We start from the raw sequence: 27,120 nt of genomic DNA, 5'->3' as shown, positions 1-27,120 counted from the left end.
GTTAGCACAGGGGTTTGAATGCCAGGCTGAAGAGTGTGGACTTGAGATGAAAAGTGTTTTAGAATATGGAGACAAATCAGGAGTTATCTCTGGCATAATACTGAGTCTTAACCTTACCTGTACTTTGGATGGGAATTATAATAACAAAACCATCTTGCAGGTAATGTGGATGGATCAACCTTGCCAGGAAGCTTCCTCCATTTAAGACACTCATCACACTGTACCCATGTCTGGTCAGGAATCTTCCTGAATGAAGGAAAACAGAAGTATGACTGTGTATGTTCTAGCTCTGTGCTCTGTGTTACATTAGAAAAGCATGCCATAAAGGTGAAAGAACATAATTTTACACATGAAATGAGTTAGAATTATTATAGTCTAGGTGTCCAAAATGTATATATCTTGAACTTCAAAGATAAAATAATAATAGAACATCACCAGACATGGATATGAAAAATAGTAACAAGTATTAACATAGTGGGCTACCATTATTTATAGAGGTCAATAATATTTATCCTGTAATCTCTTGTTCTAAGCAAACAAGAGGACAATTTTAACTCTAAAATTTATTAACTAGGAAAGGATTTTATATATATTACAATATTCCCAAGAAATAAAATCCATAGGATCATTTTATTTGGTTCTATGCAATTCCATGACAGGTTTGAAATGCATTTGTGGGAGTCACTGAAGCATCGTCATCAAAACGCCCCCCCCTTTCCCTACAGACTCCCTTGTCCTCTTTTTATTCCTTTCAAAAAGTCTTTGCTTATACTTCAATCAAAATTGTATTAGGTTGGTATTCCCAAAGTTAATCTTACAAAGTAATATAAATTTGATTAAATTTCATAACTAGAGATGGTGGCTCCAGTCCAATAATTGGGTTAAATTATTAAGAAAAATTTTTTCCAGAGCTCTACTCTTAAAACACATATTCATTCCCATCTCCCCCAGGAAGCGTAACTCAGTCTCCTATACCTTACAGTGAATTTGTTTCTCTGTGAAAGGAGGTAGTCCATATATAATAGAAGTAGTCAGCATCTAAGGTGTGAAAGGCAGACTGGAGTGGGAAGAGGGAAGGCTAGAGAAAAGACACAGAAAGAGGGTAGAGGGGCACCTAGGGCCAATTTGAAAAACATGTAATTTAGCCTAGGGCGGGTTTTGTGGATGTTACATTTATACTGCTCTTATACTAGGGATTTCAATAAAGTGGTGTGTTTCTTTTTTGTCTTAGTTCAATATTTTTCTTATCTTTTTAAATACTGCTTTTTTCCAGTTATAAAAGTAATATAAACTCATTATCGAACAACTGGAAAAAACAGACAGATATAAAAAAGAAAATAAAAGGCACTTATAATTCTACCACTCAAATACAATGTCTTCTTCTTGTTTAAAACTATTTAACAAAGAGAACTCGTACAAATTTAGATATATAGCTTCCTAGCTCCTAGTTCCAGGGTGCTCTAGCCTTGCAACCTCTAAGCTCTAAGCTCAGGTCTGACCTCTGGTGTCTATATATTTCCATTCAGCCACTGTTTTATTTAGAGCCAGAGCCAGCGAAAAGCAATTTCGGTGGTAGTGGGAGGGGAGAGGAAAGGTCATATTAGCTTTGGCTTTACATGCTTATGCACAGAATAGTCTCTTGCAGAAGCATGCCAATATTACTCTCTCGGGGACAAGCATTAGAGACAGCATCTCTCTGCCTCAGGTTACATGCATACTATGGTAGATCCTTCCATCCAGGGAGACAGGAGAGGCTTTTAGCTTGTGCTTGGAATAAAAGTAGTTGAAGAGGCTATACCATGTTCCCTTCATTGCATCCCTCCAGAAGAGTGTTGTGTTAAAGAACTTGGGTTAGGGGCCTGATGGCCTATATTTGAACCTTGGATCTACCACTCTCTACTTGTATAATCTTGAGCAAGTTACTTAAGCTCTCAGTGTATCAGTCTCTACATCTCTAAAGACGTAATAATACCCTCTACCTCAGACGGTTGTTGTGAAGATTAAATAAATGTAAATACATGTAAAGAACTCAGACCAGTACCTGGCATATAAGTACTCAATAAATAATAATCATTATTACAATTCTACGTCCAGAAAGGTTGTATGATATACAGACACACACTTCAGCAATATATTAACATCTGTTTCACTGCATTAATCAACACTTATTTGAAAGGCAAAAAAATGGCATCTCATCTTAATTTGCATTTCTTTGAAAACCATGGAGGTTGGACAGGAGCAGAGATCTTTAGAATAAGATAGTGATATTCATACAGCAGTTGAAACAAAATTTTATATCGTACATGTGTCTGATGATTTCCATTAAAAAAACCCAGCTGCCTACCCCAAATGAACCTTTAACACTCTAATCTTTGTCTTGATGGTGGTGTAACTGACTGTGTATGTGTTGTCATACCTTCTATCCTCTGTATTATGCTCCTTTCCTGGCTTACTGAGGCATTTCATCCTGATCCACAGTTTTGAGTGTAATTCCCTGTCTTAGATTCAATAAAGTTTCCCTTTTTTCTGAGATGCTGAGTTCTCTACTTCTACTCTCAAATTCCTTGGTACAGTTCCAACAATGTTCACTAGGAATAAAGAGAAGGGAAGTTTGCTAACATTTCTAAATACCTACTATATGCTAGGCACTGTGCTAAAAATGTTATGTCATCTAATTTAATATACTCAGAGAGGTGAAGTGACTTACTTACCCAAGCTCACCCAACTATTAAGAAGTAGATCCAGATTTTCAACCCAGGAGTGTCTGATTTAAATGGCCATCATCTTCCACTATATCACACTGCCTGTAGGATAAACTGAGAGTACTAAACTCTTCATATTTATGATCCAAACCACACAAGTGTTAAACCAGAATGAAGAGGTCTACGGAATGATGAAATTAGTACCTGTGATTTTCTATTTTTAGTAAAACTTCCCTATGGGAAAAGCACCATCTTACCCTTGTTCTTTCCATTTGCTCTATGAACACTACCCCTAATACTTTTATATTCTCTATTTACTACTCACGGTATTGACCTGGCTACTGCTGAGATCTCAAAATTCTCTTGGGATGTCTTTTCTTTCCAATAAGCATTGAGCTTCTGGGCCAGAGCATTTATTGTCAAGCTGAAAGAAAAAGTAAAAAGAAGCACATCAATGTTGAGGATTTGTTGAACAATTTTGTGATCTTTGAGATGGTCCCACCTCATAGAAGCCAACAATTTAAAATATTCAGCATAGGGCCGGCCCTGTGGCTTGGTGGTTAAGTGCACGCGCTGCGATGCTGGCGGCCCGGGTTCGGATCCCGGGTGCGCATCGAGGCACCACTTCTCTGTCCAGCCTGAGGCCGAGTCCCACATACAGCAACTAGAAGGATGTGCAGCTGTGACATACAACTATCTACTGGGGCTTTGGGGGCAAAAAAATAAATAAAATCTTTAAAAAAAAAAAAAATAAATAAAATAAAATAAAATATTCAGCATAGGTCTGAACACCTACACTTTCAGAAACTAGAATGGGAATACACCGCCTTTGCAAATTACATGTCAAAATTACAAAGTCATAATGTTGAATGGTCACTTTGGCTGAAAAGGTAAAATGGTCAAAGTCCTAAAAAGTACTGTGTTCTCCAAATTTTCAGGGCTTTTAGAATCATGGGGAGGGGAGTTAACATTAGAGACAATGACCGTGAACTAAATTGAGAGGACTAAATCAGAGTCAAATATTGAAGAGTTGACAGGGAGTTATTCGATTGTCAGATGACCACAGGTAAACAATTTGGGACCAAGTTGAAAGACACAGAATCAAATGGTGCATCATATCTATCACAAATCAACCAAATATTAACTTAAAAATGTCTACATAGTTCCTCTTCATCCAAATGCTGACCCCCAGAAGTCATAGTACCAATGGACAACAAAGTCCCCACCAACCTTCTACTACACAGCTGTTAGTGTAGGCTGTACCCCAGTTCTGGCTCTTGTTCTTTCTCCTTTCTCTCTCTTCCCAAATGAATAACAGTAGACCCAGGGCCAAAAAATGTCATGTGTATAAGTCAAAATCTGAATTTTACTTTTAAAAACTGTCAATTTCTAACGCCTAATTCCAATTTAATTCTATAAGCCATAGGGGCTGGCCCCGTGGCTTGGCGGTTGGGTGCGCGTGCTCTGCTGCTGTAGGCCCGGGTTTGGATCCCGGGCGCACGCCAACGCTCTGCTTGTTCAGCCATGCTGGGGTGGCATCCCACGTGCAGCAGCTAGAAGGATGTGCAACTATGGCATGCAGCTGTCTACTGGCTTTGGGGAGAAAAAGGGAAAAAAACGGGGAGGAGGATTGGCGGTGGATGTTGGCTCAGGGCCGGTCTTCTTCAGCAAAAGGAGGAGGACTGCCATGGATGTTAGCTCGGGGCTGGTCTTCCTCACAAAAAAAATAAATTAAAAAAAGAAAAAGCTATATAGAATTCCCTTACCTCACTTTTCTAAATCCTGTATCCTTTAAGGCTAAGTCATACCTTCTACCTGAAACCTTTCCTATCTATTCTATGAAGGCATTTTTCCTATACCATACCACTTATGTTTTGATTGCTCAAACAGCCATTTTATTGCTCTCTAAGTTGTTTCATGTATGTGACAATATATTATTACAAATAGACTGTTAGCTCCTCAAAGACAGCAACCATGTATTGAATTCCTCTGGAAAAATCCACAAAGCCTAACCACTGTGCCATGCACAGTGTGGTGCTCAGTTAGTAGGTGTTGATTGCATTTCTTAAGCTGAATTTCAATGTAAAAATGTTGTAAGTTTGAGCCCTGATAGCTGCAGCTGAAATCTGATATCCACAACTATTTTTTTTTTTTTATAATTTTTATTTATTTATTTATTTATTTTCCCCCCAAAGCCCCAGTAGATCATAGCTGCACATCCTTCTAGTTGCTGTATGTGGGACACAGCCTCAGCATGGCCGGAGAAGCGGTGCGTCGGTGCGCGCCCGGGATCCGAACCCGGGTTGCCAGCAGCGGAGCGCGCGCACCCAACCGCTAAGCCACGGGGCCGGCCCTGATATCCACAACTATTAAACGTGATATTACAGATGATTTATTTGTAGACATTCCAACAGTATGTATCTTTTAGCATCTGCAGTTCTGATGTCTCTAAGACACTTAGGATGAGTTTGTGATCACAGAAAACCTTCTCTAATCCCCCTCTCAAATTCCCTTATTTTTTAACTAAACATCTTTTCATTTTATATAAAATAGAGTAAAAAACAAAAACGATGCCAGAATTGGGATGAGTTATGCAAATTTATTATCCTCAAAAGACCCTGTATGCAGGACAGTATACTAGTTTTCTGTTTATAATAAAATGTGTAGCAGATATTAAGCTACATAAGCCAGAAATCCTATATGTTTAACTGAATAAACCTATTGTCTATGGAATATCTCTATTTGGATCCTCTGCAATCACCTTCAACTCATCATACTGAAACTAAACATCACAAACCAAGGATCTAACACCTCTAAAATTTAAAAGGTAGATGGGGGTGTGTGGCAAAAATGATATAAGATGTTAAGTAATTTTTAATATGTAACATTTGGATTTCACAAATCTTTATTTGGTTAATCACCAGAAAATCACTATTCCTTTCACTCAAGAGAAACAGAATGATTTGGCTTTGAGACTTTTGTCAAATTGATATCATTTCTAAATTCCACTCTTAAGAGTCAAGTCCTAGTCAAAGATTACAGGCCAGACTCCTACTTAAAAGACAATTTTACTTAAACTGAGAGCAGATAGTTACCATAACCACTGAGTAGCCCTAGCGACCAATTACCCTGAAATTAATTTGGGGTTGCCATCCAAATAGTTGTCTCTTTGTCAAGCACTAAACCTAAAATTCGTATGGTTTCAGATAAATTAAGGTACGACATTTAACTAATTTTATTACAGTTTTGTGCACAAAAACAAAAGAGATTTGGGGAATTACTTTTCCCCCACTCTAAGAAAAAATTTGCTACTGAGACTTCAAGGAAAATGACACCAAATGATCTCATACCTTCCTTCTTCATATTCCTGTAACACCCCTTGCCCTTTTCATGCCTTTGCATATACTTCCCTCTGCTTAGAATGTCCTCCCCCTATTTGTCCACCTAGCAAACTCCAATTTTTCCTTGAAGTTTAAGTTCAAATATAATCTTCTTTGTGAAGCCTTCCTTGACTCCTTTAGGCATATTTAAAAGTTCTTCCAATTTTGCATATATCCCCCATTAATGCAATTATTTTATAGGTATTTAAGTTTCTTATCTGCATACATCTCATCTTATTTGTTCACAGGCACTGAGGATTCTTATCTTTCATTCTTACGTCCCTAGTACTTGGCACATAGGAGATACCTCATAATGCTTGATGAAACAAGGAATGAATGATCCATCCCTCCCCAAAAGTTTTAAAACAAACTATTATATCCTGGCTTTAACAATTCCTTTCTGGGGCCAGCCTGGTGGTGCAAGCTGTTAAGTGTGCACACTCCGCTTTGGCGGCCCGGGGTTTGCCAGTTCGGATCCCGGGCGTGCACCGACGCACTGCTTGTCAAGCCATGCTGTGGTGGCGTCTCATATAAAGTGGAGGAAGATGGGCATGGATGTTAGCTCAGGGCCAATTTTCCTCAGCAAAAAAAACAATTCCTTTCTTTGTCTCCTAAAAATATCCTTGCTGGTTCAGCCTCAATGTCAAGTTCCTTTCTGATTCTTTACTGGTCTTATCTATTAAATCTAGATGATTCCATAAAAACACATATATCTTTCCTGCTGCTCCAAGACTTTCCTCTCAATCTGTTCACTGGCTTAAAGAAAATCTTTTGAAACAAACTTCAAACTGCTTCTGTTTTCTCCCAACATATTCAATATCTTCAGATTCACTCATCTCTTTTCATTAAGATAAATTCCAAGGCTCTTTGTTTCACCAGAAGTATTTTACTAAATGACTCCTATGCTCTTTCCATAATTTTTAAAGGTAAGGTTTGTCTCAGCTAGGCTCTATATATCATGTGTCAGTAGGCTTTAATTTAAAAATCAAATCATTTTATCTCTAATCTTAGAAAACAGATTTAAGGAATTCTCAGTTAACTTACCTGGTTGGTTTCTCAACATGATTTTAGAAGATTCAGAGAATAGAATCATATCCAAACAAACTATCAGAAACATCTCAGGTTGAGAGTGACTCACCGGTACTCTTTGGTGTACTCAAAGTCTTGCTTGTTGTAGGCAGGTTTTAAGAAATTGCACTCAATGACTCCAATTACTCCCACACCTTCTCCATGAGTTGGCTTAGAAGAAAAATATTAATTTCAACACTTACATTACTGCTGACTGCCTGGAGGCATTTCCTTTTGATTCCAAACAATAATAGAAAGGTTACATAATGTTCATGGGCAAGGAAAGGCCAGCAAGATCTAGAGAAACACTCAGAATGTACTTCAATAGACTGCAAGTATTACATTAAACTAGAACCTCTGGCAGAGATTTTCTGCCAGGGCAGAGATTTGCAAACTATGATCCATAGATTCCCTAGGATTTTCCAGGGATTAACGGCCATCTCTACTTCACCCACACTACCTCCACTTTCATCTGTTTTATATTCTGGGATTGCCATAAGATTTCATTTGAACAAAGAATGACACTGCTAAAAAATCAAGGTTATATACTACTGTTCTAGGGAACTGAAATAAAAGTTCATCTGAAAAAAAATTTAAGAATGCTATGTAATCATTACACTCTACTAAAATAAACAAGTTGTATATATGTAGGCTGCCAACTACTAAAGAGAGTCAGACTTACAGTGATTATTAATTACAAGTTGATACGAGAGATTTTTGGATTTAAAATCATTTTTTTATTCTTTAATGGAAGGAACTGAGTCAAGGTGTAATTAGACTGACACACATACATGAGTAGTATAAAGATGATAAAATAAGAAAAAGCAACAAAGGCTGAAAACTAGCTATCCTGGATCTAATATAACTTTGTCCTACTGTCTAATATAAAGTCGTTTATCATTCTTTGTGCTTTAGCAATCTTATTTGTAAAATAGGAACAAATGGGATACTTGTGGCTATTACTACTTTAAATTGTCATTAAAACATTAAAGATGATGGGGGTGGCCCGGTGGCGCAAGCGGTTAAGTGTGCGCGCTCCACTGCGGCGGCCCGGGGTTCGCCGGTTCGCATCCCGGGCGCGCACCGACACACCACTTGTTAAGCCATGCTGTGGCAGCGTCCCATATAAAGTAAAGGAAGATGGGCACAGATGTTAGCCCAGGGCCAGTCTTCCTCAGCAAAAAAGAGGAGGATTGGCATTGGATGTTAGCTCAGGGCTGGTCCTCCTCAAAAAAAAAAAAAAAAAAAAACCATTAAAGATGATGGTAATATTTGTATAGTTTGGTTTACAAAGTATTTTCACATAATTTATACCAATTAAATCTCTCAACCCTGTAAGCTGCAAGGTAGGTAGAGCAGGTAAAATCATTATTGTTGTTTCCATTTTACAGGTAAGGAAATTGAGCCTCAGAGAAATTAAATGATTTAGCCAAGGTTACACCGCTTGTAAGTAGAAAAGCCAGGACTCAAAATCCTGGTCATCAATCACTAAATTTTATGTATCTTCCACTATGCCTTATGATCTCCCCAGAAAACAGAAAGAGCTATCTTTAACACTAATAAACTGATACACATGGCAGAGTTGCTGGTGTTCTAATTCTACTTCTTATTAACAGCTACATAGAAAATGCATTCAGTAAAGTTCCTGGGTTGATTAACATCTGAAACATGAGAAAGAGTTTTTCAACACAAGATAGCTCACTGGTAACACAGAATTCCAGGGTCAGATTTGACAACCAACATAAGATGGGAGTAAAAGCCATTAATGAGTCTATCCCCTTGGCAAATTTTAAATCCTCTTCCTACTCTTTTCAGCCTTCTCTGACAAGGCAACGTTAACCACTCACCTTCACCTGGCATCCCACCTTCTCAAAGGACTTTATGAGTCGGTTGTTATGATACATCATTACTCCAAACTGGTTATTATTCTTGCAAGAGAACCCAAAAGTTATTTTCACCTGCTTATTCTGAGAAGAAAATCATTAAGGAGACAAACACCAGGGGCTTTAGCAGACAAAATTTTGTACTCTATTATAGCAAAAACATCAAACACCATTGGATGTAAATTGGTACAACCTTTCTAGAGGGCATTTAAACAATTTGTACCAATAGCTTAAAAAATATTCTTAACCTTTAACAAAGTAATTCTCTTTCTAGAAATTTATCCTTCATAAACAGTCATGGAAGTCCATAAAGGTTTATGAGCTACAGAGATTTATCAATTAGTTACAATGGCAGAAAAAACAAACTATTTAAATGTTGACAATAAGGGAATGATTAAATAAATGTTGGTATATCCACATGGTCTATTATGCAGCTCTTAAAATTATGTCCTTGAAAAATATTTGGGAACATTAGGAAATGTTCAGAATATAATAGCAAGCATTATCTAAAACAATGTATATATAAATATATGCTTAGGAAAGACTGTAAGAAAACATACCAAATACCATCAGTGATTTAAAAATTCATAAATAATCACAAAACATTTCTTAACCCTTGCTAGTTGTTCAGTTCGTTTCTAGGTCTCCCAGGTCCTGATAAGAGTTGTAAACAGTACAACACAAATCCACACAATTATAAGCAATAAGGTAAGTTCTGCCAATCGTATGAAACACAACAAAAGCAAAAGCACCAAGAACAAAATCACCTTTAAAGGTAAAGGACAACTAATAGTCCTGTAGTAACACATTTCATGGGAAGAAGTTAACAAGCTTGGATAGATGAAATTAAGAAAACTAATTATTATACGTAAATCATGAATAATGATGAATTTTTAACAAGTCCTACTGGATTTAAAAACCAATGTAAGAGAGTGAGAAAGATAAAAGGGAGATAGAGAAATTGAGATTTTCATTAAAACAAATACTAAGAAATCTTGATGCCCAAATGAGTTAAATGAAGTTATTTTTGTTACTTATCCAAAAAATGATCTCCATTGCCCCCTCTAACTGACAAGCTACTTGCATCAAATCAATGTGACAAAAGAGTCAGATATGATACAAACACACAATACAAGTGGGTACATAGCACAGTAATGTTTGGCTCAGAACATATAATGTTCTAGGCTTCAGAAGCTCAAATAAAACCTCGAAAAAGACCCTATTCTAATGTAAAAACAAAACAGGACAAACTCCCCCAAACAAACAAACCAAAACTCTACACCATAAAACTAATATTTTTAAGATAGTCAAATACTTTCCTCTTGTTCTACACTTTAAAAATTATAAATTGTGGTGTAGGGGGTACAGTGGGTTAGGATGTTCACCAAATTAATACAAGGAGAGAGGACAAGAGGAGAGAAGAGGACTTTGATAATTGAGGAATAAATAAGTCAGCATCAGTGATCTTGTTCTTAATGACCTTGGGGGAAATTTTATCAGGAGTTTCGTCTTACCCATGTCTATAAGTGAATTCATTCAGCCCAAATTATAACAGGGGAAGGAAACAAGTTTAATGAGAAAGGGGATTGAGGGGCCAGCCCCAGTGGCCTAGTGGTTAATTAAGTTCAGCGTGCTCTGCTTCAGCAGCCTGGGTTCAGTTGCCAGGTATGGACCTACACTGCTCTGTTAGCGTCCATGCTGTGCTGGCAGCCCACATACTAAAAAATAGAGGAAGATTGGCATGGATGCTAGCTCAGGGCACATCTTCCTCAGCAAAAAAAAAAAAAAGGGAGGGGGGTCAAGAAGTGTTGAGGTACATACAGAACACATGCATGGGAGTTACCTTGATAGAAACGCAGAAAAGAAAGAAGCTAGAGACAGAAGTAGAGTATATCCTGAAACAGTTGTTGGAAAGCACTTCTTTAGACTGGCTTTGTTAAACCTATGGTGCTAAGATCCTAGCCTACATACAGTAATATTTTAGCTAATTTACCTACAGATGCTAACAATGCTAGCTCTGGTTTTCTTAAGTTGGGTTTGTTTAGGACTTAAATAAACTTTCCTAGTACACAAGGTATGTGTTCCCCAAAAGGAGAAAATCAATCCGCTTACGAGTAACACAGCTTTTTAAAAAGGGAATGATAATTTCTAATATTTGGTCGGAGAAGAAAGACAAAGCAAGCTAGGTAACACTTTTGATAAAGCAAATAGTGTGTGAACATGTTTCTTGAATCAAGAGCTGTGCTTAGTTACTAGAAAATAAATTAGAAAAGCAATTCTTTATAACTGCTTATGCATTCTTAGCCTTTCAAAGATTTTTTTGTCCAAAAAGTCATCAACAAAGATAGACTTAATTTCCATAGCTCATCTTAAGATTTTCTCAAGTGTCTGAAATCCATTCCCAGTGAAGTGGAGGGTAAGTAAAAATAAGTAATTACTTCTCGGTGTGGCTGCCATTATGAGAAGCACTAGGAAATCCATGTCAAACCTGTTGAAGAATTATCTCACCCTAGAAAATCAACCTTTAATTTTTACTCTCCTAACTTCCATCAACATAAGTACGGAGTTGTTACGACAAAAATCATACTATGTCCAAAAGATTAACAAAATCTAGTCAACATTTTGCTTATTTCAATGAATGTAATATGTAACAAAATTCCAGTACAAACCAAACAGTGTGGACTATTTCTTATAGCAGAGATTCTCAAATCTGGCTACTCATTAGCATCAGATGAGGATTTAAAAATAAATATTTCTTACTAAAAAACGAGATTTCAGACTACTAAACCAGAATTTTCAAAATTTCAGGATGTTGTATTATTTTAATAATTTCCAGGTGATTTCTGATAAAACTGGTACACAGATTAGCAATTAAGAAATACCTCCTTAGAGTACACTGTAATAGGATTTGTACTATAACACACATTTTTGAATTGGAAAAAGAAAGGTTGTTTTTCTGTGCCAACTTGGAAATCTAATCCTCAAACAGAGGTCAACTTCATGTAGTTGTAAGGATACTGTGAAGGTAGGTTTATATACATCATATCCTACATTGGCCAGGCTCTTGGCAATCATCTGGGTAGTCACCTTCTTTTGACGCAGAAAAATTTTCATTCGTGGCTTCATATATAGAATACCACAAAATGCCTATGGAACAGTGAAGGGAAAGTTATTACACAGTATTGCCAATCCTACTGATATCCACATAAAACACTGCTAGCAAATGAGATCTATTCTGGGCAAAGACGTGGCTCAGTTTCTATACCTTGTTATACTATGTCAACTACCACACTCAAGTGCCGCTGACTACATTAGCTAAACTGTTTCAGTGGAGACAACGAGAAGGAACCTTAGCACAAGGCTAAAAGGTTGCCATCTTGATATAACTAACATGGGATCTTGTTCTTTAATATTTTCATGTTACAGGAAACCTTACCTCTCACTGTTGAAGAAAAACCACTCTTACTCACTCGTAAAGAATACTCTGTTTCTGGCAGCTCACAGGTAACACCACCAGTCTCTTTTTCTTCTGTGCCAAAGTCTGATACCAGGATGTCATACTGATCTGTATCAAAGTCCAACTCAGACTTTCCATCTTTATTTCTGGGTAAAAGAGACAAGTACCAATCTAACAAAAACTGGCTCCAAAGGACAAAAATGCACTAGGAACCCAAGAGAAAAGAAACAATATGAGCCAAAATTCAGATATCTATTTCTTTCCCTGACTATCAGTGCAAAGAAACTACAAACTATTTGGTTTGAAGATCACACAATATTTACAGATACTTTCAGACTAAATAAATCTACTATGTTTCACAGAGGTGGTGATGCCAAGTACAGAAGGAAAGAAAAAAAAAAGGGGGAAGGTGAAAATGTCTGTTCTGTGATCTGATAAATCAAATGAATGTCAGCTATACTCAAAGCAGGATCTTAAAATAGATTCCAACTTTCTAGCTATTGTTGGATAGGTCATCAACATCATTTTCCCCAACTGAATAAATAGATGAATCAAAATCTACTTCTTCTAACTTCAACAATAGTATAAAGACTAATGAGATACCAAGATTTCCTCAGATCTAATCCTATTTCTTAGAAGAAAAAAAAAGGTTTCTATAGAAACAGCATATATTCGTTAGTCCTCTAGAATATCATTTATGGAATTATCATTTAAACATAATAGAACTTATATTCCTTTCAATGGACCTTTCTTCTTCTCATAATCTTTTTGGGCCACTTAACTTTGGTCCATTCCAAGATCCTGAGCTACATCACTGACAAGTGCCAGGGAAAAAAGGCAAGACCCATTTTTGTTCCCGGAAAAAACTCAAAACAAATGATGAGTTATAGAGAAAACACATATATCAGAACAATAGTTCTCAAAATTTGTTCTATGTAACAGTAGTCCCCTAAGATACTCTTAAATAAGAACTAAAGAAATAAAGAAAGGTTGTATAATCGAATTAAATTGAGAAACAATTCCTGGCTCTCAGAGCCACCTCAAGCTCTAGTGTTACCTCCCTCATACTTCAGGCTTCACAAGCTCAGAAACGCTGTGTTGAAAAGGTAGCTCCTTCTTCAGGCCTGGACCAGAGCCACTATGGTATACTGGCTGTATAAAGCCCATGTCATTATAATAGTATATTGTGGATTTTCCAGGATAATCCTGATTCTTGCTATCCCATCCCCCTCTAACACATATACTCTAAGGAGGTTTCCTGTCCTCCTTGTCCCTCACCATTCACCATCCAAGAAAAAGAGGTCTGGAGAAACATTTTTTGAAATTGGGAAATACTGCATACTATATTGCTCTCTTAAATATTTTTAGTGCATATTGAAATAACATTAGTGTGTTAAAGCCTCTGAGAAGTCCTGCAATAAAGCAACATGGTAAGCCTTGTTTAAGCCAGCTTTTCCCAAAGTTATTTGACCGTGGAATCCTTTATTCACACAACACCTAGTACCATATAACTGAGAAACAATGTACAAAGAAAACAGTCTGATTAATGTGTTTAAATCACTGGAATACCTTAGGAAAAATGATTCTTTACAATATAAATTATATTACTTGGGGTTTTCCCAGTAGGACACAGGGAGGTCTAAATTACCAATGTGTAAAAAACTTTATTTTTTTTTCTTTTTAATTGAAAGTACTCTCTATATAAACCAGCATGGTTTTTATGTAAGTTTTACCCAGCTAAGACATGAGGCGAAATACTTGACCTAAGGAGAAAAAGAAGAATGAATATATCGGATACTCTATTCTACTAAACATAAGAGTAATACCTCTATTTTATACTAAAGGTTTTTAGATTTTATAGTGGACATTGTTAAATGTATTTCATTTGACATGACAAGATTAAACAAATGACATATCCTAAGAGTATTTCTAGACTGTGTTATTAGCTCTAAACACATGACCTCAAGCCAGCCTCCTCATAGTTCAAATTTATCTGCTTCAAAGATTTTTTCTACTTCTAATCAAGCTACTCCGAAAGCACTAATACATGGGTCCTTATTTTTAAAGATCATGCTGTGCTTTGTTACCCTAATTTCTTTCTCATACTTTATTTTCATTGTCAAATAGGTAAAATAACTATAATTTATCTATCTCAAAATAGTGTCCATGAATATAAAATAGATATTTATAATGGATTCTGAAGATTTTAGAATAATGTTGAACTGTTTTGATTGTGGCAATACCCTCAGGATATGCATGTCTCCACCTTATAAGCTTCACATTTTACCAATAAGAACTACCATCTCAAACAGAGCTGTGGTTCTAAGAAAGTTAAGGAAAGGTATGCAGTAAGATACAAATATGTATCAAAATTTATCTACTCTGCTTCTCTAGAGAGATTTATTAAAATGTGCTTTGGCACACTACCTGTGCTTATTAGAATCTATCACTCTTAGCATACTATACCTGCGGATGTTCCAAATGAGAACACGAGTGCCTTTTTTGCCTGGGATGGCATCAAACTGGGACAGCAGATCATTTTCACTGTTGAAAATTGAATAGTTCAAGATGGCTTCTAGGCTGGGCAAGGAATCCTCAGTAATAATCATTTTTTGTAAAACCAAGTGTAGTCAAAGAAAAATTAATATCTTAAGAGGGTGGATGCTATCAGGAAGATGTCTTTTGGGTTCCATGTTCAGACAAAATACAGACATATAACATAAAGCATGTGCATTACTGCTACAGAAGGAAAGGGGTAAAATGCAGAAAGGTTGTAGAGACAAACACCCAAATTACCCACGCAGAATATAGCTTCAAAGATACAATGTAAACAAAGAGTCCTATACTATCATGCATCACTTATCGATAGGGTTACGTTCTGGGAAATGCATCGTTAGGTGATTTCATGGCTGTGCGAACATCCTAGAGTGTACTTACACAAACCTAGATGGTGTAGCCTACTACACACCTAGGCTATATGGTACTAATCTTACGGGACCATGGTCGTATATGTGGTCTGTCGTTGACCAAAACATCGTTATGCAGCTCATGACGGTATCTAAGAAATAGATCAAAGGCTGAATTTTTAGATTCTTTGGAAGCAATGAATTCAATTTGACTGGTATACTGCTTGGGTCAAGACAAGCTGGTGTCGAACAGAAACAATAGCTTGTCCAGATATAGGGAAATGAGCTATTCTGCTATCAGATAAGCTGATGAATAGTATGTTTCCAGGACTACGATGCAAATATAGCTACCCCTAGGGGAACAAAAAAAGATATGCCCTGGGGAACTTTACCATGGGAGTGGTGGTGGGGGAGAGATATACTAGATAGGTTGAATTGCATAACAATGAAAATTTCAATGTAACAAAAACATTTCTATGCTTCTGTCAATTGCCCACTTGTTTTAAAAATATTTAATAGGGTGAAATTCCAGTTAAATTTAAGACAGTTGAGTACCTCTTTAAATATGAAAACTTTTGATAGCTGGATTTGACCTGAAGAAAGAGTTTCTATCAAAAGAGTCAGATTAGACTAATTTTTAACCAACATTCTCCATTTCCAGAAAGGATATTGTTTTGCTGGTTGAACGGAACAATTGGTACAATAACTGCCTGGGCCTGGACACATTCCAGATAGGTCTGTGATAGCAGTCCAACAGTGAGAGTACCCCCATTCTTGGTGAAGACAAGAGCATCCTTTCCTAGCCGCATGGAGCCTGACTTGAAACCATTACCAAAGACCCCGATGGGACACTGGCTCTTCTTTATTACTTTATCTGTAAAGCCAAAGCTGTAATTACACAAGAAAAAAGAAATCAGAAAAAAAAAGAAATCAGAAAGGTAAAAAGCATCCTAAGATAGGTGACAGGCAGAATGTTTGGCTTACAAATGAAGAACGCTTGTAAAAAGTCCTTCTTTTTTTCTTCCTTTTGGTATTTCTGGGCAAAACTGTTAAATTAAAAACATAGGAAATTACCATGGGGTAACAGGACTGATTTTCCTATGTGGTGTGTGTGTACATAAACACTTCCACTACATTAGAGTCACACTTCATAAATGTAAAAGTGGCCCCTTTTCACTGACTAACAGAGATAGCTGGAGCAGGCTAAGGGTAGCTGCCTTTCTTGTATAGATAAAATGGCTGATTGCTAATAGTAAAGTGAGGGTAAGGTGAAAAGTGTGGTTATCCCAGAGTATACCCTAACAAGGTAACTAAAGTGCCAGATAGTGGCACTGGTCAGAGGTACTGGAGTAGGCATCCCCTAACCTGGTTATATCATCCTCTAGAAATCTAAAAGTCAGAGGTCATATATCTTGACAATATCAACTCTCCACCCAAAGGATAACCCATCCAATTCTTACCCTCTGCTCCATCTGCTGGGACAATTCACTGGAATGTGGCCAAGGGATAAAAATAGGTAGTTCTGCCTCTGAATATCAGCAAACAGCTGCAGCAAAAAGTCTCCCTTGTTCTATTAGGGGCCTTTCACTGAGTCACCTCAACAATCTCTGCAGCCCCTTATGATCAGCTTAATCTGGGAGCCAGATCTTTTCCCTTTCTTATATCCTCCATTCGAACACACAACAAAATAACAGAACCAAAAAAATAAAATACATGAAATTTAGAAAATGATGATTATCTTCCTCATATATATATCTTCCCTAACCACAAATAAAACTAATTTTAAAGATTGTTTCTCTTCAGATTGACTAAGTTTATAATGTTGTACACTACTATTCATTCAAAAAATATTTACTAAGTACCTACTATGTGCCAGGCATTCTTCCAAGCACTGGAGACACAACTGTTAATAAAAGAGACAAGATTCTTGCCCTCGTGGTTTACAGTCTAAGGAAGGATTTTGTATATTACAGATTAGATGCTTCTCCAACATCAATAAAATAGCCACTCTATATGCCATAGCTGAGCAACTTGGCCTTGGCTCTTACTGTTTTGAGCAGGATTGAAGTGCCTGGTTTCCACTTTCTGAAGGCCATGGTTTGTGTTTACTACCTAAGAAAGGGGACCACCTTTTAATTTTCTATTTCAAAGTGTTATACAGTAACACCATTGTGTCCTTCTAGAGTAGACACTTTACAGGAGCTTTGTGTATCCTACAAATAAATCTAGCCACAGAAAAAGGCAATTTCTAGGGCAGTAGTTCTTTTGAAAATACCAAAAGAGCATTGAGTTTCTGCTGTCTATGGGCCTTAGTATTCCAGGAAATAAACTTACAGAAGTTGGTAAGATTCAGGCATTCCTATTCCTCTTGTGGAAGAATGGGCTAGAAAAGGTGGGGTCATTATGAGGATTAAATTGTATACTGTACGCACAATATATTATAAATTATAAAGCAGTATCCAAACTTCAATTTTAAACTAACTCTAGAAGTCACTCTGAGAACTGTCACGTGCTGACCTCTACTTCTATTTCAGATCTAATGTCATATCTAAAACTCAGGGCTCTTCATAAACAGTAATCTTACCTACCACGTGAAATGAATTCGCATGGTTATTTGGACTTAAACCTTCTCTAATGCCACAAAAGCTTCAATTAGGTAGTCGAGGGAAAGTGGTAAAAATAGGGAGACTATATTACTCCCTTAATTTCCTAGCCATTCCTGCTGCTTCTGCTGTCTGTCATCTCTTTTTCCCTTTGTAAGTATAAACTCTCATTGTATTACTTAGTTTGGGGAGACCAAATGACTATATATGGCTGAGAAAATAAGTCATAGGGGAAAGCCAGAACCAGAAACGGAAAAGGGTAAGAATAATAAGAAAAGAGAAGCTGGAAGCTCTGGAGGTTGTCGTTGTTAAGTTCCACTTAACTCTTCCTATGTGTTCTTTTATTCCACTTACATTCCCATATTAGGTATTCTATTTAACTAAAAATGGCAGAATGAATGCCAGATACCAATCAAACAACTACCTAAAATAAAAGCCCTCACAATAAATAATAGAATTGTAGAAATGAATTTTATATAGCTTGATACAGCTCACTAATTTTACACTTATTTTCCAGTGTTCACACACCAAAGAGGCTTGGAGACCAGCTCTTTAAGTAGAATCCAAGAAGATAGCACATTGCTCCCGAGTTCCTTAAAATGTCAAGATTCTAGAATCTAGAGAGGTAAATTTATTTATTTATTTATTTTTTGGTGAGGAAGATTGGTCCTGAGCTAACATTTGTTGCCAATCTTCCTCTTTTTTGCTGAGGAAGATTGGCCCTGAGCTAACATCTGAGCCCATCTTCCTCTATTTTGTATGTGGGATATCACCACAGCATGGCTTGATGAGTGGTGCGCAGGTCCATGCCCGGGATTCGAACCTGCAAACCCTGGGCCGCTGAAGCAGGGCATGCGAACTTAACCACTATCCACTGGGCTGGCCCTAGAGAGGTAAATTTAAATTGAGACTCTGACCAATGACACAAACCTTAGCAAATCTATGGACACACAAGGGCAGGGACTACTGTTTCCTAGATATATTGCCGACGTAATATGTAATATAAAAGAATAAAAGACTGCTAAGCACACTGTTAGTCTCTGGCTGTTGTTTTAGAAGAATAGACCTCTAGGAAATGCACTTCTGAGCAGACGTAGCAAATTACCTTCAATCCATGGATCTGTGGCTGCTTTTAATCCTTGACCTTTGAAAGAAGTTTTCCACCTTGCTGAGAAAGACAGCTGAACATATAGACTAGCTGATTCACACAATATCCCCAGAAGCTAAAGAGAATTAATTGTGGACCTTAAATGAATTTAATGATAGGCTTTTCCTTTTTAATTTGATTTTCATGGGATTCTGTATTTATGGGAGAAACTGTTGCTGGAGTTATATAACTATTTTATTAGCCTGAAAATAGGAAGAGTAGCATAAAGAGTTGGAAAATGTGGACAGGATTATTACAAATGTTATAGGTCAAATAGAATTTCTGTAGGCATAATAATTTTACATAATTACCTCTACTATTTTTTCCAAATATGAAAGTAATATGCCCCAAAACCAGAAAAATTAATATACTTAATAATAATTTCCAAAGCTACCTCTAAAGTTAAATTATTTATAAAGAAATTGTGGTACGTGGAATCCTTGGCTAGAAGTTAGGATTGGACTAAATGATCTCTTTTTAATAAACGGACCTTCTAGCTAATTCAAGTTTGTTTTAAGATATGATCACAAAATCCAGTTACATATACTATACATTAATCCAGGAATCATCAAAAAGTTCTCCAAAATTAATTTTTAAGTATGACAAACAACTGCCCAGCTCAAATTAGTGGGAAACATATTTGGCATGATAATACCAAAAAATGCTATGGCTAAAGAAGTTTCTGCCTGTTTTGCTCTGTTTTGTTCCTTGGGGAGGGAACAAAATTTTGAATGGATGATATTCATCCTTCATATTTCAATTCAAATGTCATTTCTTCAGGGTAGCCTTTTTGGATTCCCTAGACTAGGTTAGATCCTCCATTACGTGCTCTCATAGAAACTATCCTCTTCCTTCATAGCACTTACCACTAGGTGGGATAGTCTATTAAGTTGTATTACTAGTCAATTCTTTTCTGTCTTTCTCACTAAACTGTCAGCCCCTTGAGAGCAAGGATTATGCCTATCTGGTTCACCACTTTATCTCCAGTGACCTTCACATAAGTGCTCAATAAAAATTTGTTGAATAAATCTGGAGTGTAAATTGTTGCAATTATTTTGAAACCATCCTCCTCCTGCCTTGTAACTATAAGCACCAACTTTCACAGATGTAGTTCCACAGACAAAATGGAAGGCAGTAAGATTTGCTGGGCCCACTATTTGACATGCATGTCACTGGGATAAGGTGTGGTGGGAAGGAGTCATTAAGAGGATAAGTGATTTTAGAAAAAAAAAACTAGTATATCCAGCATTAGACATATAAATATTTGGGTTCCATTCCATCTAAAATTGTATTTTTCTTAATATAAAATATTAACTTTAGGAGATGAAAGTGAGGCTCTAAGTTAAAAAATAGGGCCAATTCCATACCTTCACCAACATACTGGCCACATTCTTTCTCACTTCTAAAGGCTTTCCTCGAATATCCTTCTAATTATGAGGGTCTGAAACACAAGGTACACAGACCGCTGAGGGGTAAAACATAACCAAATTTATAATTGGTTATGCCCAAACTTCATTTCTTTTCTTTGATGGATAAAAGGGATTTCCCTACAAATAGGGTTATAGAATTAGAATACCTTCAAAGAGAACAACAACCAAATGAATGTTATCCATTTTATAGTTCGGAGCCCTTTCCTTCCTCCACAGCACCTCTTCATTGTTACTCATACTTCACACACTAGTTCAGGAAGCCACATGAAGAGTAATCAACCTCATCTGCTAAAAAAGGAAGAAGGAAGGAAGGAGTTGAGGAAACACTCATCTTTCACTGAGTGATAATGTGAAGATAATAAAGTACAAACTTACATTCTCAACTACAAACCTTTTAAAGTAATTAAATGAGCCAAGAGTGGCAAGAGAAATCTACATCACCAGCTTCAGCAGCAGAAAAGAGAATTTCCTAACTTTGCAATTCTACTGTAAAATCTTCAGAGATTATGTGTATGAATGCCTTCTATTTAACTTTCATGGGGTTTGACTATACCCAGGCACATTTGTGGTTCTAATGCACAAATCATCCAAACTCCAATACTTCTGTTCAAGAATGAGTTTAGGTTAAGACAAACTGGAGAAGGTCTCACACCAGTGAAGGCCTCCAGGTCTTTCCACTTGCTGTTCTCTTTGCCTGAACTCTCATCTCTTGCCCCCGCTAATTCTTTACCTCGTTAAATTCTACTACTCATCCTTACATCTCAGCTTAAATATCACTTCATCCAAGAGGCTTTTCCTGACCTCCTGGATCAGACTGCCTTACTCTGCTGACTTAGCCCACTGCATCCTATGCTTTCTTATCATTATACTGATCATTTTCTATTATGATTACTGCTAAATTATCTGAATTGCCAGCTAGACTGTAAGTTCTGTGAGGGCAAGAACAGTGTCTACTTCATAACCAGTGCCCTGGCACATAACAGATGCTCAATAAATATTTGTTGAATGACTAAAAGGAAAGTAAAATATTAAAGAAAATTATCAAGCCTTAAATAGAGTTGCTGAACTCAAGATAAGAGAAAAAGAACGAAGACATTTTTACCTGAGCATTCGGTGTAGTTTATGAGGTGTCATCCCACATCCATCATCAGTAAAGGTCAAACAAGATTTATTCTTGACCTCCTCAACATCTATAAAGACCGTCCTGGCGGATACATCTGGATCTACAGCATTATCTGCAAAAGGTAGAAATCTGTGATATTAGATCTCTTTTTCTAATATTCTATTAAAATCTCTAGTTCAGTGCCCCTAAGACATAAAAACTGTCCTTTATTCCCTTCATGTGGATGTGTCAGAAGGTGAGCAGGGATCATTAATTGTAGTGCACTTACTAGGTTTTAGGTAACAATAGATATGGTGGCAGATAGGGTTATGAAGCTGATTTCTAGATTTCATAGAATGACTGATCTGCAATCTGCTTTTCTCCTTTCAAACTTCAGGGTCAAATTTCTGGGAAAAATAACTCCTCCTATATACAAAGCATTTTGCTCCATTTTTGTATTATTACTTCATGTTTTTTAGCCACTTTACTGCTCATGAACACATACAGTAAAGGGTAGCTACTGAGAAGAGTTGAATCTGCAATTTTGGTACAAATAGATGCACATTACACACATTACGGTTTATTTGTGAAAATTTTATTATCTGTTTTTTTCCATGACCTCCTCTGTCAAAGAACATAGATATTACCACCATCCCTGTTTATAGCCTAAGAGCCACTGAAAGAGTTAGAGGTTAAAATCAAAACATTTAATTGCCTGCCTAGATCCCAGTGATGGCAACAAGCATGCTTAGAGAGAAGTGATTCTGCTTAGGTACTCTGTAATAGTCTTAAAGGTGAGGCTGTCCAACCCTCATTAAATGTAGAACATAGAATTAAAGTAGAAAAAAAATGTATAGAAAGTTTCACAATTCCTCTTGAGTTAGATCTTCATAATGGGTTAATTATTTAAGACTCCAAAGACATCAAATATAGCCATAGTCTAATGTATGGGCCATGCCCACAACCCCAAGGGTGCCACTGTCTAGTGGCCACATCTTTTTGCCACAGGTGCCAGTTTACCTGTCAGTCACTGACACGTGGTACAAAAGTCTCATCAGGGCTCAATGGCCCGCGTGGGAGGGCAGTTTGTGGAATCTGTTGGATAGGTTCCTTAAGCACTCCTGTCTCTACTAGCTCTTTAATCAAGACAGAGATGGTCCCTTCCACCCCCTTCCTTTTCCCTGCCATCCTATACTGCCTTACAGATATCACACGGCCGGGTTGAGAGATCCGGGTGGGGTCCTGGGTTGCATACTTGTCTCACTACCACTGTTCAAATTGTGGCACTTCTCCACTGGGAGCATCCCTCACAAGCAAGAGAAGTACAGGCATATCTCGTTTTATTGCGCTTTGCTTTATTGCACTTTGTAGATATTGTGTGGAGGGCAAGACCCTCCACCAGCAAAAAGATCACAACTCGCTGTAGGCTCAGATGATGGTTAGCATTTTTTAGCAATAAAGTATATCTTCATTAAGGTATGTACACTGTCTTTTACAAACAATGCTATTGCACATTTGACAGACTACCATATAGTATAAACTTAACTTTTATATGCACTGGGAAACCAAAAAATTCATGTGACTTGCTTTATTGTGAACATCCACTTTATTGCAGTGGTCTGGAACTGAACCCACAATATCTCTGGATTACAAATATTCAAAATATAAATTTTTACAATACAATTAACAGTGTCAGTTACAATCACCTGGATGCATGGAATGTCCATCAAATAAAACAAGACACAGATTAATTTCAAGGGCCACAATGGTGTTGCCAGAGCCATTGATAAAACCATTACTGATGTAACCTGAAAAAGTCTTAACAGCAGTAAGGCATCACCTACAGCCCCAGAAACGGGTTAAGAGGTCTGATACAGTCAATCTTTAAGGGCCAGGTGGAGCCAAAGCCCTGTGTCATGCAGCAAATCAAGTGAGCCAACTTTTGGCAGAAATTATAAGTTTGACACGCAATAATGGCTTTATCAGAAATACAGAGCTTTACTTTGTGTAAGAGGCAGCAGTTTTTTTCTTTAACTGACAGAAGGATTCACATTGTGAAGCTGCCTACGTTGTTTGAAGAAACTACTTGGCAAGCAGGCCCTGAATTGCTTTGCGACCTATCAGTCACTCCTGCTGGCAGAAAGCCAGGGTCATTGAGATTGATACTTTTAACTTGTCAACGAACAGAACATCATTTCTACTTTGAAAATTTTGGACACAGAGGAATTTTTTCTAACACTTTATGAACATTCACAATTCAAACACATCACACATATCAATTCCAATTCCACATTTATACAACAATGCATCCAATGAATCAGCTCGCAGGCCTCTCACAAAATCACTTTTACTCTTTTCCTCTTTACTGCAAATTTTGCCCAAACTTTACTAGGTAGTTTTCGATAGGAACACACCAAAGAGTTTTAATACAGGCACTTCAGGAGTTACGAAGTAGCTGCCAGGAGCAGCTAGACATTTTATGTTCCCGGCTGGAAGCGGTGGAGTACAGGGTGGGAGGGGGCACAGAAGAGGCCAGGGTCAGCAGGAGCAGCAGGGAACGAGAGATCAGCCAGTACGCAGTAAGTACTGCTTTGCACTTACTTTCAGTTTTAAGTAGCCTTTCACTTAGCCTCAACAAATGAAATTATAATAATAACACAGTCGGCTTCAACAAATGAACTTATAAGGCACTAATCTGGTGGCTGGTTTCAATTCTACCTCTTGCTGTTTAACCTTCCCAAAATTTATCAACACGCAGCATATGCTATTAGATCCCAGGGAATCTATCTTCTCCCATGGCCCAGCCTACCCAGCCTATGAGCAGGTAGGACAGTGAGAGAACCCCTACTCCTTACCCTTGCCCACTTAGGCAAGAGCTGCACTACCAGATCCTGGGGTATCTTTATCTCCTAACCGGGCCCTTACAATATCATGTGCTACCAGATCCCCAGGAGTCTTATCTCTCCTCACCTGGCCCATGCTATCTCTAGTGGGAGGACCCTATTTCTATACATTCCCTCACCCACCACTTAGGCAAGAGCATGGGAAACCAGATCACATGGAACCTATCTTATTCCCTAACCTGGTGTACCCAACCCCTGGTCTTCTAAAAAAGCACTGTAACAGAAGCCTCATACCTCATCAGCACCTGGGAGGCAATGAGAAACTGTCCCATGACAGCCTGCCCGAAGAGACAGGATGGCAAGTGGGAGATGGCTTTGAGGTAGTGCCTCACAAGCCTCCCATCCTCCCCTATTCCGGGAGGATGGCCTATGTGGATTCCTGCAAGGTTACTGGGGCCAAGCTGCTGCCCTACAGATATTCTGCAAGTATTTAAAAGTATTCTTGTCTGAAGTTAAGGTCATTATCTTCTGACACAACCCTATTGTTCTTCCTCTACTCCCTATATATATACACAAACACATAACGTCAGCGTTCAAATGACCACAAGTTTGAAATTTGAAAGTTGTTTTTTATCCCTCCCTCTCTCTTACTCTACACATCCTTAGGCTCTCTCACATCTTGCTATTTCTATTCCCACTGTCAATTTCTTAGTTGACAGGGTTTATTCCCTCTCATCTGGATTACTGTGATAACCTCCTAACTACTCTTTCAAAGCCACTTTTTTTTTTTTTTTTAATTTTTTGTTTATTGCAGTAACATTGGTTTATAACATTGTAAAAATTTCAGGTGTACATCATTGTACTTCTATTTCTGCATAGATTACATCATGTTCACCACCAAAATACTTCTCCCTCTTCTCCAGGCCATCTTACACACTGCTGCAAGATTAACTTTCCTGAAGCACAGCTCTGACCATGACATTCCCCTGCTCAGAAAACTTCCGACTAAAAGGCCAAATACCCAAGCCTCCAAGTCACATCCTGGTCCCAGTCCACCTTTCTAACCTCATTCCCTACTTGGTACTTGGAGTAAAAAAGATCTGTGTTTGAGTCCTGGACCTGCCACTTACTAGACACGTAAGCTTTGAAAAGTCAAGTGAATTCTCTGAGCCTCTGCATCCTTATCTGCAGGATGATGATGATGATAATTATGATGATAATAATAATAGGGCTGTTTACCTCAAAGGGCAAAGTTAAAAATGTATTTGTGAAAGCTCTTTGTAAACTCTCTAGAGACCTATAGAGTTGACTATTGTGTGAACTCCATGCTCTAATTAAACTCAGTTACCCAGTATTCTTCATGCCTTTGTTCATGCAGTTGTTGCTTTTGCCTGGAATGCCCTCCCCTCCCTACACCCATATCCACATGTCCCAATCCTTCAAATCTAAGCTCAAATGTCACCTCCTCTACAAAGCCTTTCCTAACCCTCCTCTTCCTGGTTATCTGGAAGTCATCCCTCCTTTCTCTGAACTCCCACAGCACTCGGTGAGTATATCCTTGCTGATATATCACTTTCTATTTTTTTGTTATATAAAGCATAAACCTTTTGTACATACCTTCTCTTTTTTACGAGAAGGGTGAATCTGTGTTGTGTTCATTTTTGTACCTACCACGGTGGCCTTGCCCACAGTGAATGCTCAATAAATATTTATCGAATGAATGATTCACTAGAAAATTAATGCATAAGTGAAGGAGAAAACTGTTGAAGGAAAACTTAAAATGAAAGCTTTGGATTACCAATTAACACTGTGCTCTCCTTTTTTCCTGTTATTAATATGACCACAAATAGTTGTGATTTGGTTTTAAAATCTGTGTGTTTGTATGTATGTGTGCAGGCACGTGTGTATATGTATATAATACACATACATACTTGCACTCATATGGAACATCTTAGGCAAGGGTTAGGTCCTTTAAGTTAATGCTTAAGACAAAAATCATATATATTCAAAATTACAAATGGGACATTCTTTAAATCACCCATAAAGTTCAGTACACAGTACAGCAGAGGTACATATGGTTTTGCACAGTACCACTGTGAGAGAACAACACGTTTCTGTCTCCCATTTCCCACTAAGTAAATTGTTACTTTTCCCTCTCTTTTTTTCTTTTTTGTAAGTTACATACACACAGACCTCATTCCACTGTGCAGAGTTTCACTCAGGCATGGTGCAAAACCTTAAAGACATAGTCCCTGTTCTCTAGAATTCAAAACGTGTCCATGTCACTTTTTATCCTGCACCTTCTAATGTACAGTCATACATATTGCAAGCATGCTGTGCTATGGTCAAACTAATCATCCCAGTTCCCTGTCACCCTTCCAAATAACTTTCCCGACCATCTCCTCCTGCTGCCTACTGACTTCTTGCCCCAAACAACTCACACTGCATGGCCACAGCGCCTGCTTCAGTAGGGACTGAGGCCCATTTAGGGAGCTTTGAAAGTGTTTTCAAGATTTCGTTCTGTGCTACCTTGCCCCATAAATATCTCTCCCTTCTTCCGATTTTTGAAACATTTATAACGTGCTCTGTATGCTGCTGC

General features: G+C 37.6%; 1 protein-coding gene across 4 annotated transcripts in view; it reads right to left on the bottom strand.

The window, feature by feature from the left end:
* Positions 1 to 27,120, bottom strand: part of MORC4 (MORC family CW-type zinc finger 4) — a 43,640-nt gene that overhangs the window by 15,315 nt on the left and 1,205 nt on the right. For 3 of the 4 annotated variants that reach the window (XM_087426776.1, XM_004440449.2, XM_004440450.2), the window contains exons 3-11: positions 21,679 to 21,811; positions 16,067 to 16,284; positions 14,957 to 15,104; positions 12,504 to 12,636; positions 12,052 to 12,180; positions 8,998 to 9,117; positions 7,221 to 7,321; positions 3,028 to 3,126; positions 118 to 246 (exon numbers count right to left, since the gene is read on the bottom strand). In XM_087426776.1, the coding sequence (XP_087282902.1) occupies positions 118 to 246; positions 3,028 to 3,126; positions 7,221 to 7,321; positions 8,998 to 9,117; positions 12,052 to 12,180; positions 12,504 to 12,636; positions 14,957 to 15,104; positions 16,067 to 16,284; positions 21,679 to 21,811 (1,210 nt within the window). The remainder of the gene's footprint in view (positions 1 to 117; positions 247 to 3,027; positions 3,127 to 7,220; positions 7,322 to 8,997; positions 9,118 to 12,051; positions 12,181 to 12,503; positions 12,637 to 14,956; positions 15,105 to 16,066; positions 16,285 to 21,678; positions 21,812 to 27,120) is intronic. The other variant, XM_087426775.1, reaches the window with a different exon arrangement.

This window comes from Ceratotherium simum, chromosome X (assembly GCF_057802395.1).
Source record: "Ceratotherium simum simum isolate JZ-2026a chromosome X, ASM5780239v1, whole genome shotgun sequence".
NCBI lineage: Eukaryota > Metazoa > Chordata > Mammalia > Perissodactyla > Rhinocerotidae > Ceratotherium > Ceratotherium simum.
The sequence above is the reverse complement of the archived record's forward strand: the minus strand, read 5'-3'. Positions and strand labels throughout refer to the sequence as shown.